Consider the following 17,388-nt stretch of genomic DNA (forward strand, 5'->3'; position numbering starts at 1 on the left):
AAGGCCAACCACCATAAAAAGCCTACGGGCTAAGATATTCTGAGTTCGAGTTTGAAACAATCACTCGATCAAATTAAAGCATAAGGGCTATCTTACTTCGAGTTCGAGCAATCACTCACTCGGTCATAAAAGGCCTATGGGCTAGGATATTCTGAGTTCGAGTTCGAAACAATCACTCACTCAAATTAAAGCCTACGAGCTATCTTACTTCAAGTTCGAGCAATCACTCACTCGGTCATAAAAGGCCTGCGGGCTAAGATATTCTGAGTTCGAGTTCGAAACAATCACTCACTCAAATTAAAGCCTAAGGGCTATCTTACTTCGAGTTCGAGCAATCACTCACTCGGTCATAAAAAGCCTACGGGCTAAGATATTCTAAGTCCGAGTTCGAAACAATCACTCACTCAATTATTAAAACCTAGGGGTAATCTTACTTCGAGTTCGAGCAATCACTCACTTAATTATCAAAGCCTAAAGGCTATCTTGCTTCGAGTTCAAACATTCACTCGACTACTAAGCCTATGAGCTACTTTTATTTTGAGCTCGAGCGAATACTCACTCGACCACTAAGCCTGTGAGCTACTTTTATTTCGAGCTCGAGAGAATACTCACTCGGCCATAAAGGCTACGAAGGCCAAATTCGATGAAGTCACCTAAATCCTCATAAAAACATCCGCAAGGCATGAATGAAATCTTCACGAAGCAAGGAAATAAAAGAAAAGGATATTTCCATAGATATACAAGGGTGGTTTACATAAATGAATGCAACATAGAAGGGCTAAGCTTCTGGATTATCATCGAGAGCGGTCTCTTCTCCACCGGGCTCCCCCCATTTTCGGACTCGCTCTTGCTACCGTCATCATCATCATCATCGCCATCAAAAGCCAAGGCTTCAGCTTCGAGCTCTTTAGCCTTTTTTATCTCTTCAGCAAGGTCGATACCTCGAGCGTGTATTTCCTCGAGGGTCTCCCTCCGAGACCGACACTTAGCAAGTTCGGCAACCCAATGTGCTCGACTGTCGGCAGTATCCGCTACCTCTCTTGCCTCCATTTGAGCAGCCTCGGCATCAGCCCGATACACGGCAATGGACTTGTCCGCCATGACTTTCGAGGACTTAACCTTCGCCTTAGCCTCAGCAAGCCGTGTTTCAAGGTCCTCGATCCTCTTGGCCTGAGTCGAACCCTTTTGCTTGACGCTTCGAAGCTGAACATCGGCCGATAATAATTTGGCCAAGATAGTTTCTTTTTCTACAGTCAGGCGATCGATAGTCTCCTTCCACTGGTTACACTCGGCCTTGATTTGATCGACTTCTTCCTGAAGCAACCCGATCTTTTCCACCTTTTGCTGCAGATGAGATAACGAAGGGCTAGATTCCACAGTTGGGTCAAACCCATGCTCTAACAGAACGAGGCTCACCTGCTTATCTTACTCGGCCTCTTCTTCACGAGCCTTAGCCAAATCTGCTTGGAGGTCCTTTATAGCCTCGTCCTTTTGGCTGCAAAGAAGCCGAAGAGCATCTCTCTCCCCTGAGACCTTCTGAAGCTCGACCTCATACTGGCTGAGGTCGACTCGAAACTTGCTAATGGCCTGCACAGTAGGGGAAAAACACAAGTCAAGTTTAGAAAAGAATGAAGAAACCAAGCACAGTAAAATCATTACCCGAGAAATGAAACGTTGGGCCTCTTCTAGGAGAAGGGAAGCGTCACCAATGTCGGAGGCATCATCGACTCCAGTCAAGCAATCCCGAAAAGGGTCCCCTACACTAGAGCCTCCGCCCATATCGGGGGTCTTCAATTCTCGAGCTTCCTTTAACGCCTCCTCAGAAAAGGTTGGAAGAGAAAGCAAATGACCCACTGTCATAGTCCCAAGCGAATCGCTCGGGACGGTCTGATCGAGACTCGGGGTACCGGAACCGACCCCAACCAGTATAGCCTCCATCGGCTCAGAAGGTCTGGCGACCTCGATAGCTTTTGCAGATCGGATCACCATAGTCGAGGCATCATCTTCTTCTTCTTCTTCTTCTTCTTCTTCTTCTTCTCTCAGTCGTTGGACCGAGTCCATCGAAAGAGCGATTGCCTTCCTCCTCACCCTTCGAGTTTTGGGCTTGGGGTGCTCTGATCGAGAGACAGCTTTTCGCTTCTTATCTTTCCCCGGTTCCGGGACCGGGGACTTGGTTCCTTCCTCACCACTCGAAGGCCTCAAAATGGTATCTTTGGTTATACCTGCATGAAAGGAAATCAGTAACGAATGGAGCATAAAAAATATTTCAAAGAACACGAGAAGTGGCCCTTACTGTGATTCTTGGCCTCCCATCTAGCTTTTGCCAAATCACGCCAAGCGCGTTCGGCATAAGAGGAAGTCGAGGCTAACCTCCGAACCCAATCCTCGAGGTCGGGTACCGCTTGTGGCATCCAAGGGGTAGCTGTATATCGGAGAAAGACATCAGATAAAATCGGAGAAAGATGCAAAAAGCAACGACGTATGAAAACTACTTACGGGCGAAATTCCATTCCTCGGGGAACGACATCTTCTCTTCCGGAATGAGGTCACGGGTCCTCACCCGGATATAACGGCCCATCCAACCCCGATCCTTGTCTTCGTCGATGCTCGACATCAAAGCCTTCGATGCCCGACGATGAAGACTGATTAGTCCTCGAAAGATTTGAGGCCGATACAATCGTATGAGGTGATTCAGGAAAAAATCCAGCCCCCTGGCCTTGTTGGAGAATAAGAGAAGTAAGGTTACTATACGCCATAGAGAAGGATGAATTTAACCGAGGGTGACCTGATATCTCTTGCAAAAATCAATGATCATTGGGTCGACGGGACCTAACGTGAAAGGGTAAGTGTAAACACTCAAAAACCCCTCCACATGAGTGATGACGCTCTCTTCGGGAGAGGAAATTTGTAACACAACCTCGGAACCCCAGTTGCAGTCTTTCCTCACAGCCTCGAGATGACCCTCCATTATCGAGCACATGTACATCGACACATGCTCACATCGACCCGGAACAGACGAAGGATTCTCAACCTTAAAATCGATCTTCAGAGTACACGGGCCAGGAACATACTCATGGGGAGGTGGCTCCACTGGCGCCTTGTCGCCGGACGGCCGTGAAGAAGAAGTTTTCTCCTTTTGAGGTACAGTTTTCGAAGTTTTTGCCATTTATGTAAGAGAAAGAAAAGCGAAGGAAGATGAAAGTTTGATGGTGCCAAACGCTGATGAAGGTGGCTCTACAAGCGGCGAAATAGAGGCAGAAAGAGTAAGAAAATTTGGGAGATTGAAGAAGTAAAAGTAGTAAATGATAAATGGAAGGCTATTTAAAGGTTTATGCCGTGGTGGTTCAGTATCAGCAGTGACCGACCACCGCCTGACGTGCATTAAATACCTTGAAAGACTAAATCGACGGGATAGCTATCACATACGTCACGATCGGGCCCAGTGAGAACGTCAGCTTATAATCCGATCGAGCCGTCGAAAATCATATCGCTTCTCACCACATTCTTCCTGAGAAACGAGGGGACTATCTGTATACGGTCGAAATAGGTTTCGGCCTTCGTACGTTTGATGGAGTTCGAATGGTAAGCGATCGAAGTGAGAGCTCGAGACGAGTTCCGAGGATAGTGCATACAAGCCTCGAGCTCCGAGATCGGTCGAGGAATCGGCTCGGTATCATTGTCAAGCACATGACCAAATCGAATCGCAAGGCAAAGAGAAGCTTGTCGGAAATGCACAGGCCGATTGACACTCACCCCGAATGTCGAACTCGAACTCAAGGCTGAGGGCTCGACCCAATACCGAGCTCGAGCCAGTATCGAGCTCGAGTCATCATCAAGCTCGAGCTGGTATCGAGCTCGTAGACAGGAGCCGTTGCAACCGCACTAGGGGAGAGAATCTTGGCAGGAATCGAGCAAGGGACAATTCATCATGGGTTCTCCACTATATATATTTTTTATTGTAAATAATAGTAAGATCCCTCTACTATAAAGAGGGGAATTCTTGTAAATATAGGCGGACACATTGTAAGACAAGACTACTTCTATTTGTTGAAGAGTAAATCTCTTAAGCTTTTTTACTCAACATACTCATTCTTCTAGTTCAATAATTTATCTCATTTTTATAGGCAAGAATCCAAACATTTCCACTTCTACGTACGATTTATGTCAGACTATATCACATATCCTTAGAACTACTTATAAATTTAACTATATCCGATTTTTCGGGTAAACAGGGTTTAAATAAATTTAATAGCGTAATTTTGCTTTAACCCTACACTTATATTAAAAAAATCATCAGAACGTATAAATATTTAGTTAGAAACACAGTAATTAATATGAATTGTGAGATAATTTAGAACCCACAAATTTTAAATTTTGACTCGACAAGTACAATCAAAACATAGGAGTACTATTGTTGTTGGTTTTGAAAGATTGGCTGTGATTCCTTTTTTTGTGGAGGTAAGGTACGTAGCAGCTACCAACACCATCATTCTCCCTCACAAGTGAAAACTGACCCCAAAATATATATGTGGTTCTTTTTTGCTTTCTTTTGGATTGTTTCTGTTTCGCTGTTAAATTAAACTTTATCGCCTAGTGATTAGTACTCATGAATTATGTGACACACTTCTATTTTTAATTTATATATAAAAATAAAAAGGGAATGATACAGCTATTCTTTCGAAAACTATTTAATCTTAGCATGCTAATTTTACCCCAAATGACATGATTTATTGGGGGTTCTTATTGGGATCCATTTTGGAGGAAAAAACATATTTAGTCAATATTTAAGAAACTTTTATAGAGTCCTAGTAATAATAAATAATTAACAAACATGACAACTAATTAATTATATTTCTAACACAAACTTATAACACAGGAACAATCATTCCCACAACTTTCTCTCCTCATTTAATGCATTACCTCAAGATGCTCTCGTTTCTCTTTCATGTAACCGCTTTTAAATCTAATTGTTATACTTATAATATATTAACTTTAATAATACATTGTGTTGTATAATTAGTGAATACATGATGAATAGTAATGTTATATATGAATATACATTACTAGTATATATTCAAAGTATCTTAATGGTATATATATATATATATATATATTGTATGACGTATTTATGATATACACATACAATATAATACAGTCATTCATAAAATATTTCAGTCATTGTATGTATAAAATGTGTATTTAATAATAGTGTGTATATAAATATATATAAAAGTTATAAATATTTATATATATGAGATAATGATGGTATTTAACAGTGTAAAAATTAAAGAGAGAGATGGGAGGAAGTACATAACGTATGGGAATACGAAAGAAAAAGGAAAGATTTTTTTTAATTCGGGAGATTTTTTAGAAGCCTAATAGAATTGGTCAAATATTCAAATTTAAATTCAGAATTAGATCGGCTAAAATGATAATAAAAAATAAAAAAAAGTTTGTTATTTTTGGAATAAGCTGAAAATACTACTATTATTACTTTACTACTGTATAGAATTGTTGTACTTCTGTACGTGTACCATTTCTGTGCTGGACATTATCACAACACTGCTTTTGCTCAATTCTATAGACACGCGTAAAAATCTGGCAGTACATCCTCTTACCTGTGGGACCTACTTATTAATAGCCAAATTCTTAATTTCATCTATCCCTTTTCTTCAACCTCTTCATTCACCGAATTAAATATCATGCCACTTTTTCTTTCTTCTAAATTTTATAGCTCATGTGTTTTATGATTTTATAAAATAGCATATATTTGTTTTAGCATTAATAGAAAAAAATATCAATCGTTACTTTGTAATCAATACCAACTTTAATAGTCAAAGGGAGGTAAACCGAATATTTCAAAACAGCTTTATCCTTAATTTTCATATTCTTTATCTATTCCAGCTTAAAAATATAAAGGAAAAGAATAAAGACGTTGTACTCCATATGTCCCAAAAAAGATGATATTTTTCGAATTTTAAAAGTCAAACTTCTTAATTTTAACCATTAATTCGGAATAAAATCTTTAAGTTTTTTAAAATAAAAACTATATATTTAAAAATTACGTAAAAGTATTATAACATAATAATTAACAATTCAAAATATTTAAAAGGTACTAGTACAAATTAAGAAGATATTAATTTTTTTTAATTTCAAAATTACATATGTCTAATAAATGATATAACAATCATTTGTCCATGCTTAGTTGTATTTACTTATAATTCTGTCAAATAATCTTATTATTAATGTTATTAATTGAATTTCTACACGAGTGCAAAAATTTAAGGAGAAGAATTAATCTAAATAGTCGCCAACTAATTCGTTTAAACAAAAAGTCTGCGGAATTTGTTTCTACTGCCTTTCACCATCTTCACATTATGTTCAGGACGTATTTACTAGTCGATTATTTGAACGCAGTTTTGTAGTTAAAGCACATTTAATAGTCATTCGATTCCAAAGAGCAATAATAACAATACCAAGAACTCACCCGTCCATTAAGGAAATTAAAATAGTACCATTGTTTACAGATTGTTATCTCAGGCTAACTAGTGCAAAGGCGTGCCTCATGAAAAAAAATGTTTAAGTCATTTTAACGAAAGGACTAGCATTCACTTGTACAATATCATCTATAAAATGTACTAGATAAAGTTCGTAGAACATTACAATGCAAAGACACTTATCTTCTAATGAAGTGCCTTTTTGGGACAACTAGGATGTGTAAAGACCACCTCTATTTCACTTGTATCAATCGATCAAGTTTGGTACAATTTTACAGGTACTATTCTGGAAAGGAGGTCACGACGAGGTGGAGAGTGAAGAGAGAGAGGTTGGGCTAATTTCAAAAATTTGGAGAAGAGTCTTCCAAAAATAGGAACTTTTTTTTATATAGAAGTATGAAATTTATTGATGATGCAATAAGCTGCTTCATATACTCTATCCCAATTGCTGTAGATTTATTTTTCTCGCTGATAACCAACTTAGAATTTAATCCACAAATATTGATATAAAAAGAAATACCAACGCCGTTCAATTATAAGAGAGAAACTATCACTAACTACAGTGTAATACAAAATTTCACTTTGTCCAAATTCAGAAACAAAATAGTATTGCAGCAACCGTACAAGCAGATATGCTGCAAACCAAACCATATCTAAACTGCAAAATCCCATTCTGTTTTTGGGTTTCCTTAGTTGCTGTAGGGAAAAGGGTTGGACGGGTTAGGAGCCTCAATAGCTCCAAACAAATTTCACCCCAAAATTTAGTCGATTTGCTATGAGCATATACAATAAATAAAACACCTTGCTGAAAACAAGACTAACCGGTCTCCCAAGCTTATGCAGCGGGAACCTTTTTCCCATCTTCTATGAAGAATATTGCAGATTCTGGAACCTGAGAACCGCAAAGAAAAATAGCTTCAGCAAACATCTTAACAAATTGGGTAAGACAAGGGTATTTACTAATATAATATTTTTAACCTTTTCAATTAAACTACCTAACTAACCTAAATAACACTATATTCCCCCACGCACAATTCGGTATCCATTTAATGTAGATGTTCAATGAAAGAAAGTATACTTCTGAAAGAAAGTAGCCACAGGCTCCAAAAATAGAAATAGCAGGAAAGAGGAAGTTCCGGTTAGCCTCTCAGTTATTTCATCTCAATCTGGTTAAGTTCTTATCTAACACTTGAGGGGACGCTCAGAGCAATACCAAACATGTGAAGTCCTGAGGCTACTATAATGTAGGCACAGACACGGACCAAAACCTCAAATATAGAATAAATTCCAGATCTGATTAAGCTCTTATCAGACTATAGAGGGGACACAAGAAATGGAAAATAAATTTCAAAATTATAACTCACTAGTCTTTGACAACATATAGTAGCAACAAAACAGAAGTTTATAAGCTGTTTTAGATGAAAGGACAAATTCTAAAGCATAATTTAAACTTCAGAAGTCCATGGTTTGGCTCAAGTAGATCAAAATTTTGCCTTTTGACCACATAGGGGGACCTGATCTCTGTCAACTGCAGTTCCTTTCTTAGATAAAGAGAGAAATTTGACTCACTCTGGTAATTATAAAAATACAGCTATAAAATCAGCCATAATTTTCTGTAATAGTATTAAAGAACCAGCTACACATTTAAAGACAAAAAACTAAGTATAAGAGAGAAATTAACATTACATCGCGCCAGGTTTCTGTAATAAAGTCCACAATGTCGTAAAATATGTCTCCTTGAACGTCAATCTGCTCCTTCTCAGTTGGGCCCTGAAGGGTGAATGCAGGTCAGGCATACAGCAAAAATGTACCAGAGAAAATAAAAACCATAACTCAACACACCTTCACCACAGAAGCTCCAGTAGCAAACTTTTTACCAAGCTTTTTGGAAGCATCGCTTAGTTTAACACCTTAAATGTAAAAAAATTAGCCAAGCTAAGAACTGCAGCAACTTGGAAGTTGAAAAGGACCTAAAGAAAGAAGAGCACAGATCATGCAACATAATACAGATTAAAATATAGGTATTTGCTCACCAAAGAGTTCGAGGCCTTTGATGGTAGTGATACTTTTCCGCTTGTTCCGTGTCACCTTTTCAATAATAATTTCTTGCTTGTCCTACAAAATAATCAACAACTTATCATCAATCGTAGATTAGTTTAGGAGCTCTGGTCCTGGGCACAGTTAAAGGCTGATTGTAGGAAGTTGAAACATTGTGTATCACTTGTAGATATGTCAATCGCTGTTTCTACCGTATTTGTATGGCAAACTACATCATGCCAAATGATTTTCAGTCATGCTATCACTTCTGAAATCGTACCTGAATTTATTAGCTGACTTTTGCATTGCTTAAGTTAGTTGCCCAAATCGATTCAAGCATCTGAGATAAGAAACCTTTTAGGAAACCTACTCTATTCCATTAAGATATCCACATATCTATTTCAAATTCTCAATCACCAAAAAGAAAAGGAACATAGAAAGAAAAGAAACCCAAAAGGAGCAGCCATTTGCTCTATCAACGTGACACCTTTATTTCCTCTAAAGCCTCAAGATCATACGTTTTTTTATCTTTACACCGAGGGTTCCAGAACAGAGGACCCTTGACAACCACTTCCATTCCAGGTTCTCCGACAGGTTTAATAACTATAGTTGAAAGATCAAATGCTCGCTTTAGAGGACCAAAAAAGATCGATACATTAAGTCAAACAATTTCAACTCACTTATCTGGTACTAATAATTTTCATCCATGAAATGAAACTCTAGCCTAATGCCTACAACAGCAAACTGAGTGTGCAAAGAGAAACACTAGCCTAAAGAGTAAGTTCACGGGGATACTAGTTAACGAGAATTTTTGTCAGCTAGCCTAAAGAGTGTCTTTGGCAGTTGCTGAGTACCAGTTCACAGGGATTTTTGTGGGGTAAAAGTGATTCTTATAAGCTCTATTGCTTTCCGTTGTTTAGTACTTTATTTAGTCCTCATACACAGCCTTCAGACAAGAAAGGTTACTGACAAGGAAAAAAAACCTTCACGAAACACAATAGTTCCAGCCAGTAAGTTCAACCAGGTAAAATATTATCCAAGGAAAATGACACAATGAAGAATAAACAGATGATTGCAACTTAATATTTCATGATGAAAAAGAGTTTAACCTTTTAATTAGCATCGTCAACATTCACAATATGTAAGTAAAAGTATAACAATAAGGACGCTAATTAGCATAACCTGGGAAGGAAGCTGACGGGGATGTAATACAAAATTTTATAGGAAAGGGAATTAACAAGAGGAATTCCAAGAGCCACACAAAATTTGTACCATGGCTTGTTTTATCATTTGGACGGGGGGGGGGGGGGGAATAGAAACTTTAAAAGAGAGATTTGCATGCTTCAGATAACAACAAAAGTCCTTGAAAGTTCTTACTTTCTTTTTTATCTTTCCGCCAGGAAGGCGTTTGACTTCTTCTGGTTTAGATGCTGAAGAACCTGATCCAACAAAGAGAAGAAAGAGGATAAGCACAATTTGAAGATACAAATTCAGAAGGCAGATTTTTGTTACCGTTCTCAAAAAAAAAAAAAAATCAGAAGGCAGATTAAACAAAATAGAAAAATCAAACCTAGAGTTCTCTGTTCAAAAGGGTTTTCTAAGTAGATACCAGAAAGGGAAAAGAAACAAGAAAGACAACAAGAAGAAAATGGAACATAGTAACTTATAAACCAGCAAGCACAGCTCAATAACGAGAACATACAATTTTCAACTCAAAGCAGTAGACAAAATTTTAATGTGAAAAAAGGAAATCAATGTCTCTTTACAATCATATGCATCAATCCCTCTTCCCTTTTCTCCCCCCTGATGAATATCAGTTCCTCTCCCTTTAACACTTATGATCTAGGGGCTATGTTTAAAGTTATTTGCAAGCTCCAGTGCTTTAAAGAAGCTTCCAGCCTGCTTAAAAAAAAAAAGCTTCTCATATCTGAAGCTCTTAATACTTGGGAAGTGCTTGGTAACTTGGTTGACAAGATTGTTCTATTTTTGTCTCAATTTTCAGAGAAAGGGAACAAAAAGGGAAAACTTGTTTAGTGACTAAAAGGAGGAGAATTTCCAGGAAAAACTCGTAAAACTATGGAGTCAGCTTAGAAAGGGCCCCAACGTGTTTTTCATGTTTTGCAGGTAACTTAGAACACAGGATTTACCATAGTTCACAATGTGACAAACATACTTGGATCAACGAAACAAAACCCTTTGATCTCACCATTGATCTCCTCCTACCTTCACCTTCATCTTCAATCACTCTTTTCTCGGCCCTCTCTATCTCACACATGCACCCTAATTCTGGGGCATCACTGATTTCTAACCACTACTCACAACCTCAACTCCACCGGCTCGTGTTCTGACTTCTCCAGCAAACCAGTTCAACTTGATAGCAATGACCATAATTCGTTTTCGATAAAAGATTTGGAATGGTTATGGGTGGTTAAACCCCTTTGAAGTTTCTCCAGTAAAGCACTAGAACTTAGTAGCAACTTTTTTTCGATCAAAGATTTGGAATGGTTATGGGTGGTTAAACCCCTTTGAAGTTTCTAACTCCTTTCTACTACTTCCAGTTCATTTGTCTCTAATTTCGATTATAAACTTTTGTGCACGTTTAAGATACATTCCGCTAAATTTTTCTTCTAAGGTGAAAAGGGGCATTATTCATTAGAACATGATCCCTCCTGTAATAAACATGCTTGTCATGAGCTGAAACATAAGTAACAGAAAGGTACTTTAGATTTTTACTTTAGTTATTTTTTTCCTGTTTCAAAAAACATGTCTGTTTTCAGTTATATAGCTTAATACCTAGGATCTTCAGTATTCACGAAGAATTCCTAAGTATTTTCTAAATTACATAGAGCTTAGAGACTTCGGAGTTCAGAACAGTAACAAGCCTTAGAAACTATAAGAGGCAAAAAACTTATTGTGACGGAACATTCTATAAGAGGCAACAGAAAATTCAACCAACCAACAAGCTCTAGTACTTTACAGTGCTAGAAACCCAGCTTCTGTTGCGTGGATTCTTGGATTTCAAGAAGACATAACAACTATGTGCCAAGTAATCAAAAAATGTAACATTCTCTTCCCTTTTCAGCCTACCCCTCATAACATTATTTGAAGCAGTAACTTTTTTTTTGGATGAAGATATTTGGAGCAGTAACTTATAATCAAATCCTATTCATGGAATCAAACTAATTCCCATCCACACCCAAATTCCCCTGCAGAAGGGTAATGTAGAAGTAGTTGCCATCTTTGGTCACTGTGCTAGGTAAACACTGAGCAACTATGGAGAGCCTTCATGTTAGTCACTTAACATTGAATGCGACCTTCCAGAATAAGAGACACACATAAAACGTACACCTTTGTGACCACTGGATAAAAGAAGGCATTGCACCATTAACAGAGCTTGGAATATCACTCCACAAGAAGTTCTGTGGACAACATGTAGGAGCCCTCCTCGAGTGAAATCAGAAAAGAGATACGAGAAGAATTTCCGAAACTAAGGGAATACAAACCATTAACGACTCAATGACATACCCTAACCAATTGTCAAACTTTAGACTAGATAACATAAATCAGGAAAATTCTCTGTAAGCAGCTCCAAAAGATCTTTCAAGCCTGTATACACAATCCTTCTTCCTCATGGCACGTCGATGACAGGATATCTGTAGCAACCTTATGAAATTTTATGTCCTTGGTCTTTCTCAACTTTAAACAGCACAGCTATCTTTCCTTGCAACACAGTGTTATCAAAGGCGAAAAGCACAAAAAGCTCTAAGTTATGTTGGGGCTTTAAGCGCAAAGCGCAATTAAAGCGTGGATTTTAATGAAAAAAGGCGCAAATGGAGAAAAAGTAAAAATATGTATATGTAGTCCAAGACCAATAATTATAAGCATGAATAACAAATATATGGACAAAGAAATTGAAAAAACAATTATGATAAAGTGAGATATCAATTGTTTAGAGTTTCAGGATTACACTCATTGGCAAGGAAAATATGTCTTAGAGCCTTGATGCGACATTGAAGCGCACACAAAGCGAGGCGAAGCGCTCAACATGTTTTGAACCTCGCTTCATGGCTTAAGTGCGCTTTAAGCGCGCCTTTGACAACAATGCACCAGATAGGATCGGCTTTGATATCTTGAATAAGGTAAGGGATCACTGATCAGAAATGTAGAATTAAACTTCAGACAGAATTCCCCTCTACAACCTATAACTGCGGTGTCAGCTTATTAAGCCACCACAAAGTACAGAACAGAATATTGTACTAAGCCCAAGATAATTACAGTTTCTTTTCATAACAGTGATACCAAACTCGCGCGCACCTCCACTATTTTACTGGCTACTCATGTCCTCAGACCACTCCACCAGTATATGTACTGGATAACTTTGCCCGCCAAGGCTTCAGCTCATAAGAATAAATCACCTAGCTTTGTTATCTCTGCTGGGATTCCAACCATGGTCTCATTCCAGTTTCATCGACCAAAAATTATAGTACCTCTTTCACCTCTTTCCTTGTTAGCATCTTCGAATCATTATTTCTGGAGAAGACAATTAAACTAAACAATAATACACCTAAGCTAACTAAAATTATTTCATTTCATTTATATATCCACATTAAACAGAGTTTGGCAAGAATATGACTAGTCTATCAGCAATTAAACACCTTTGAAAAATCGCAAGTGTGTTCAAACGAAACAGCAAAAAGGCTTTCACCTTCTGAGATTGAAGTGGACTGAAGCTTATCAGAGACTTTATCAGTTTCTTTTCCATTTGATTCTGCAAAAAAAAAAATTAACAAACAAAAGCATAAGGATTAAGGAAAACAGACTCTATATTATAAACCAAGAATACCATAAATTAAGGGTTTTTTAAGGGTAATAACCACCTTTGAGGAGATCCGGATAGGTATCGGATGCGTTTTGAATCAACCAGGGTTTGCATTTCTCGAAGTCGGGTCCGAACTCACAGAACTCAGCGGGTAACCCGCAGACTCCACAGTATAAGACTTGAACAGGTTGAGGCTTCTCCGCCATTATAGATCGAGCTCAGCTTCAGTGCGTAGCGTTTCTGAGAATTGAGTTGTGAAGTGAAAAAAGGGATTTGGAACACTTGTACCTCGTATATTTTTGAGAAAAGAGTCAAATATAACCTTAATTTGCTATATAGTGTACGATTAACCTCTTTTACCCTGTTCGGCCTAATTTAACCTGTAGTTATACTATCCGACCAAATTTACTTTTAGTATCAACAAATTTTTAAAATTTACCATCAGCAAACTTTTAAAACTTACTCTGCAATTTATCGGGTGACCCAAAATCTCTCAAATTATTTTAATTAAGTCACTTATTTTTCTTCATACTCCACTATTTTCAAAAATAATTGGTATTTACCTACTTTCTTAATTGAAAAAAAATTATAAGAAAAAAAAATATTAACATAATACACCAATTAAAAAATAAGGTATAGTAAATTGAAGAATCTGAATTAGGTAGCCATTCTAAATTCCAAAAGTATTTATAACACAACACCTTTAGAGATCGTTTGGTTTGAATACGGCTTATGCCGGGATAAGTTATGTTGGAATAAGTTATATTGGGATTAGTTATGTTGTGATTAGTTATCCTGGTATTATTTTTTATCCACTGTTTTGTAAGTTGTATTAAAAATGACAATTGCATAATTTCTAAGAAGAAGGTATAAGTTATTACAGCACTAATTACTCCACCATCTACAAGGTATAAGTTATCTCGGTATTAATTTTAATCCCGGAATAACTTATACCAGGTTTGCTAACCAAACAAAGTATTAAGGTGGTATTAAATTTTTATACCAACATTATACCTTCATATACTTCGTACCAAACGATCCCTTAATGAATTCGTTGCACCAAAGATATGGAGACTTCGCAATTATTCGTGATGGAGGTTGAAGTTTTTGAGACTTTACGTTGTCGATTCAACTTTGCTTTAATCAAATGCCTACGCATTGTGTATTCTTAAGTTAATCGATCGAACTCTATACTAACCAGATAATAACAAAATATATTCAAATATACATGAACATACATGATTATCAGCTGTATATAATACACAATAAATAGCTCCCACTGAATTCTATGATGTGTATACAATCGAAAAATAAATAAAATTCTAAACAAATTCCAAACTCACTATCACAAGAAAAGAAGTGGGTGCATTGGTAATTAAAAATATCCATGAATAATTTGTATAGTCTAGTACCTTTAGCATTCACATCAATAGTAATTTTTAGAAATAATGGAGCAAGAAGAATTTAAATAAAATGAAATTGGAGATTTCGGATTATTTAATAGATCAAGGGGTAATTTTTAAAAGTTTGGCGACGGTAGGGGTAAATTTGGCCGGATAGTATAACGGTAGAGGTAAATTTGACCGGATAATATAACGAAGGTTAAATGTAGATAATATTCGGAAATAAAAGAGTATATTTGACCATTTTTCCTATATTTTTTATACGAGGTAGGTATTAGCGTTTTTGCAAAAGACATCCTTGATGTTTACAAATAACTTAATTTCTCCTCGCAGTATTTATGATATGAACAGAAAACATCCTTTCACGTTTCCAAAAGTGAGCAAGTTCCGTCCTTGAGTAAACTATCGTTAGGAAACTAACGACCCCTCCCCTTTCCTCGTCAAAACATCACCTTCTTCAGTGCATTGTGAGTTAATTGTGCGAAAATTAGGGTTTCTCAAATAGAGATGGAAGAAATTCTAGGGACACAGGGCGGAGCTAGAGTAGAAATTACGGTTTTAGCAGAACTAAGTAGTAGCAGTAGTAACTTTTATTGGGACCATGTACAGTCAATCCTTTCTATAACTTTCTCTTTGTTCCATTTTTTTTTAATAGTGAATAATTGTTATACACCTATAACAATATTTACCGTTTAAATATTTTGTGACCGTTATAAATAAAAATTATCTATTATTAACTATTGAAGAAAGCTAATACATTATTAATAAATTCATAACTAAACATATAAAGATTTAAACTCTATGGCAGACATTTTAAAGCTACATAATAAAATAAATTCTTTCAAGATTAATGAAAGAACTTTGTAATTGTGGCTTGTTTCGTAGATTTTATTTTCTTACTAGCGATACAACGCTTGAATCGACAAAGATTCATGTCCAAATTTTCATAAAAAAAGTATCTAGTTTCATGGAAGACAATCTAAGAGGTTAACAATTAAATTTTCTTCTAAATATTTTTGGAATTTGTCCGATGGAAAAGATATCATGCACAAAACTTCAAATCTTATACCTGATGCAAGATAGAAACTTTGTTTAATGAAAAAGATTATGTGCACGTTTTTAGAATTATTGTTAACAATCTTAAAGATGGCTTTTATAAAAGGGTAATTTTACAAAGAGCGCTCTGCTATAAATATGGTTGTTGTTGTTGTCACATCCATTTTTTCACCCCCAAAAGATAATATATATTATGGATTATTGTGGGTTAAAGAGTTTTTCCAATTAAAGTGACGAATTTTGAGTAGGGATTATTTTATTTACAGAGTCGCCACTTGAAATTGATTTTTCGGTATTCCAAGTCACCTTTTATTTGAATCCCTAGTCAAAGGAAGGTTTGACACTATTTTTATCGGTCCGCGAAAACAAAGTTCGGTTAAGAAATTATGTTGACCGGGGAGAAGGTGTAAGGCATTTCCCGAGTCCCGTGGTTCTAGCACGGTCGCTTTTATTGACTAAAGTTTGGCTTAAATTAATTTTGGATAAAATATATTTTATTTGATTTTTCAAGTTTTGCCTATGTCCGCTTTTTATTGCTCGATTATTGGGATTATTAAAGAATATTTGAATAATATTACATTGTTATAACCACGCTACATAAGGGAATCCGCGATTATATCAAGGGATTAATTAAATTAGAAATTAATTAAAGCTATTGGATATGGTATGAATTTATTGAATGTTAAACATCACGCTATGCAAGCAAGTCCGTGAAGTTAAAGCGCGCCTACTAGTTACCTGGCGTTTAAAATAATTATTGAGGTGATTAAGTTTTCTGAGTTATTTTAACTATATATAGAAAATGAGACTGCTATTGAAATTATTTGACTAAATTAGTATGTAATATTAGACCAGCTTATGATAAAAAAAAATGAGCCAGCTAAAGAAACTTATTTGATTAGCCTGAATGCATACTAAGGCCTAGTAGATATGCTAATGACAAAGAATGTTCTCCCTTTTTTATTATTATATTAGACAAAACTCTAAATAAATTAAACAAACAAAAGCATTTAAAATTTTCAATCGTAAAATCATATACTCATTAAAACTAACAAAGGTCGACACGTAAACAAAGATTTCATCATGCACCGGATAAACAAGACAAAATAGAACAAGCTAAGACATTAAAATAATAAAGAAAAATTACATTGCCAAATAATTCAAGAGCAATGTGAATCTGAAAGTTCCATTTTCAAATTTCACCTAATGCTTCAAACACATTTATGTAAAAGAGCACTGAAAAGTTTGGACCTTTTAGGATGCAATTTTCTTTTAAATTAAGTCGCTTGATCTATACTTAACAACCTAACAATAAAAAACTAAGAATGATACTAACCTCGAGCCAAGTTCACAGCATTGACTAGTGTAATAATTAGGTTCATTAGAATTAATCCCTTGATAGCCGACACATTTTTAGTCCAAATTTAAACAAAGGTAAAAGAAATTAATCTACTTCATTGCCTACTTATAATAACTAAACATACTAATTTCAGCATTTATGCATTTACTTTTAACGAGCAGGAAGTAGAATAAGAACCAAAGAAACTGAAAAGAACTCGGCAATACAATTCTTCTT

At 36.2% G+C, this 17,388-nt stretch overlaps 1 protein-coding gene across 1 annotated transcript; it reads right to left on the reverse strand.

Annotated features, from left to right (window-relative positions):
* Nucleotides 1–7,002: 7,002 nt before the first annotated feature.
* On the reverse strand, nucleotides 7,003–13,659 carry LOC107815082 (translation machinery-associated protein 22). Its single transcript, XM_016640599.2, has 7 exons — nucleotides 13,412–13,659; nucleotides 13,240–13,302; nucleotides 9,912–9,973; nucleotides 8,531–8,612; nucleotides 8,340–8,407; nucleotides 8,184–8,267; nucleotides 7,003–7,389 (listed from the first exon to the last, which is right to left on the reverse strand). The coding sequence occupies exons 1-7, from the start codon at nucleotides 13,557–13,559 to the stop codon at nucleotides 7,333–7,335; spliced, it is 564 nt and encodes a 187-aa protein (XP_016496085.1). The 5' UTR covers nucleotides 13,560–13,659; the 3' UTR covers nucleotides 7,003–7,332.
* Nucleotides 13,660–17,388: the final 3,729 nt, after the last annotated feature.

The sequence above is a fragment of the Nicotiana tabacum genome, chromosome 2 (assembly GCF_000715075.1).
Source record: "Nicotiana tabacum cultivar K326 chromosome 2, ASM71507v2, whole genome shotgun sequence".
NCBI lineage: Eukaryota > Viridiplantae > Streptophyta > Magnoliopsida > Solanales > Solanaceae > Nicotiana > Nicotiana tabacum.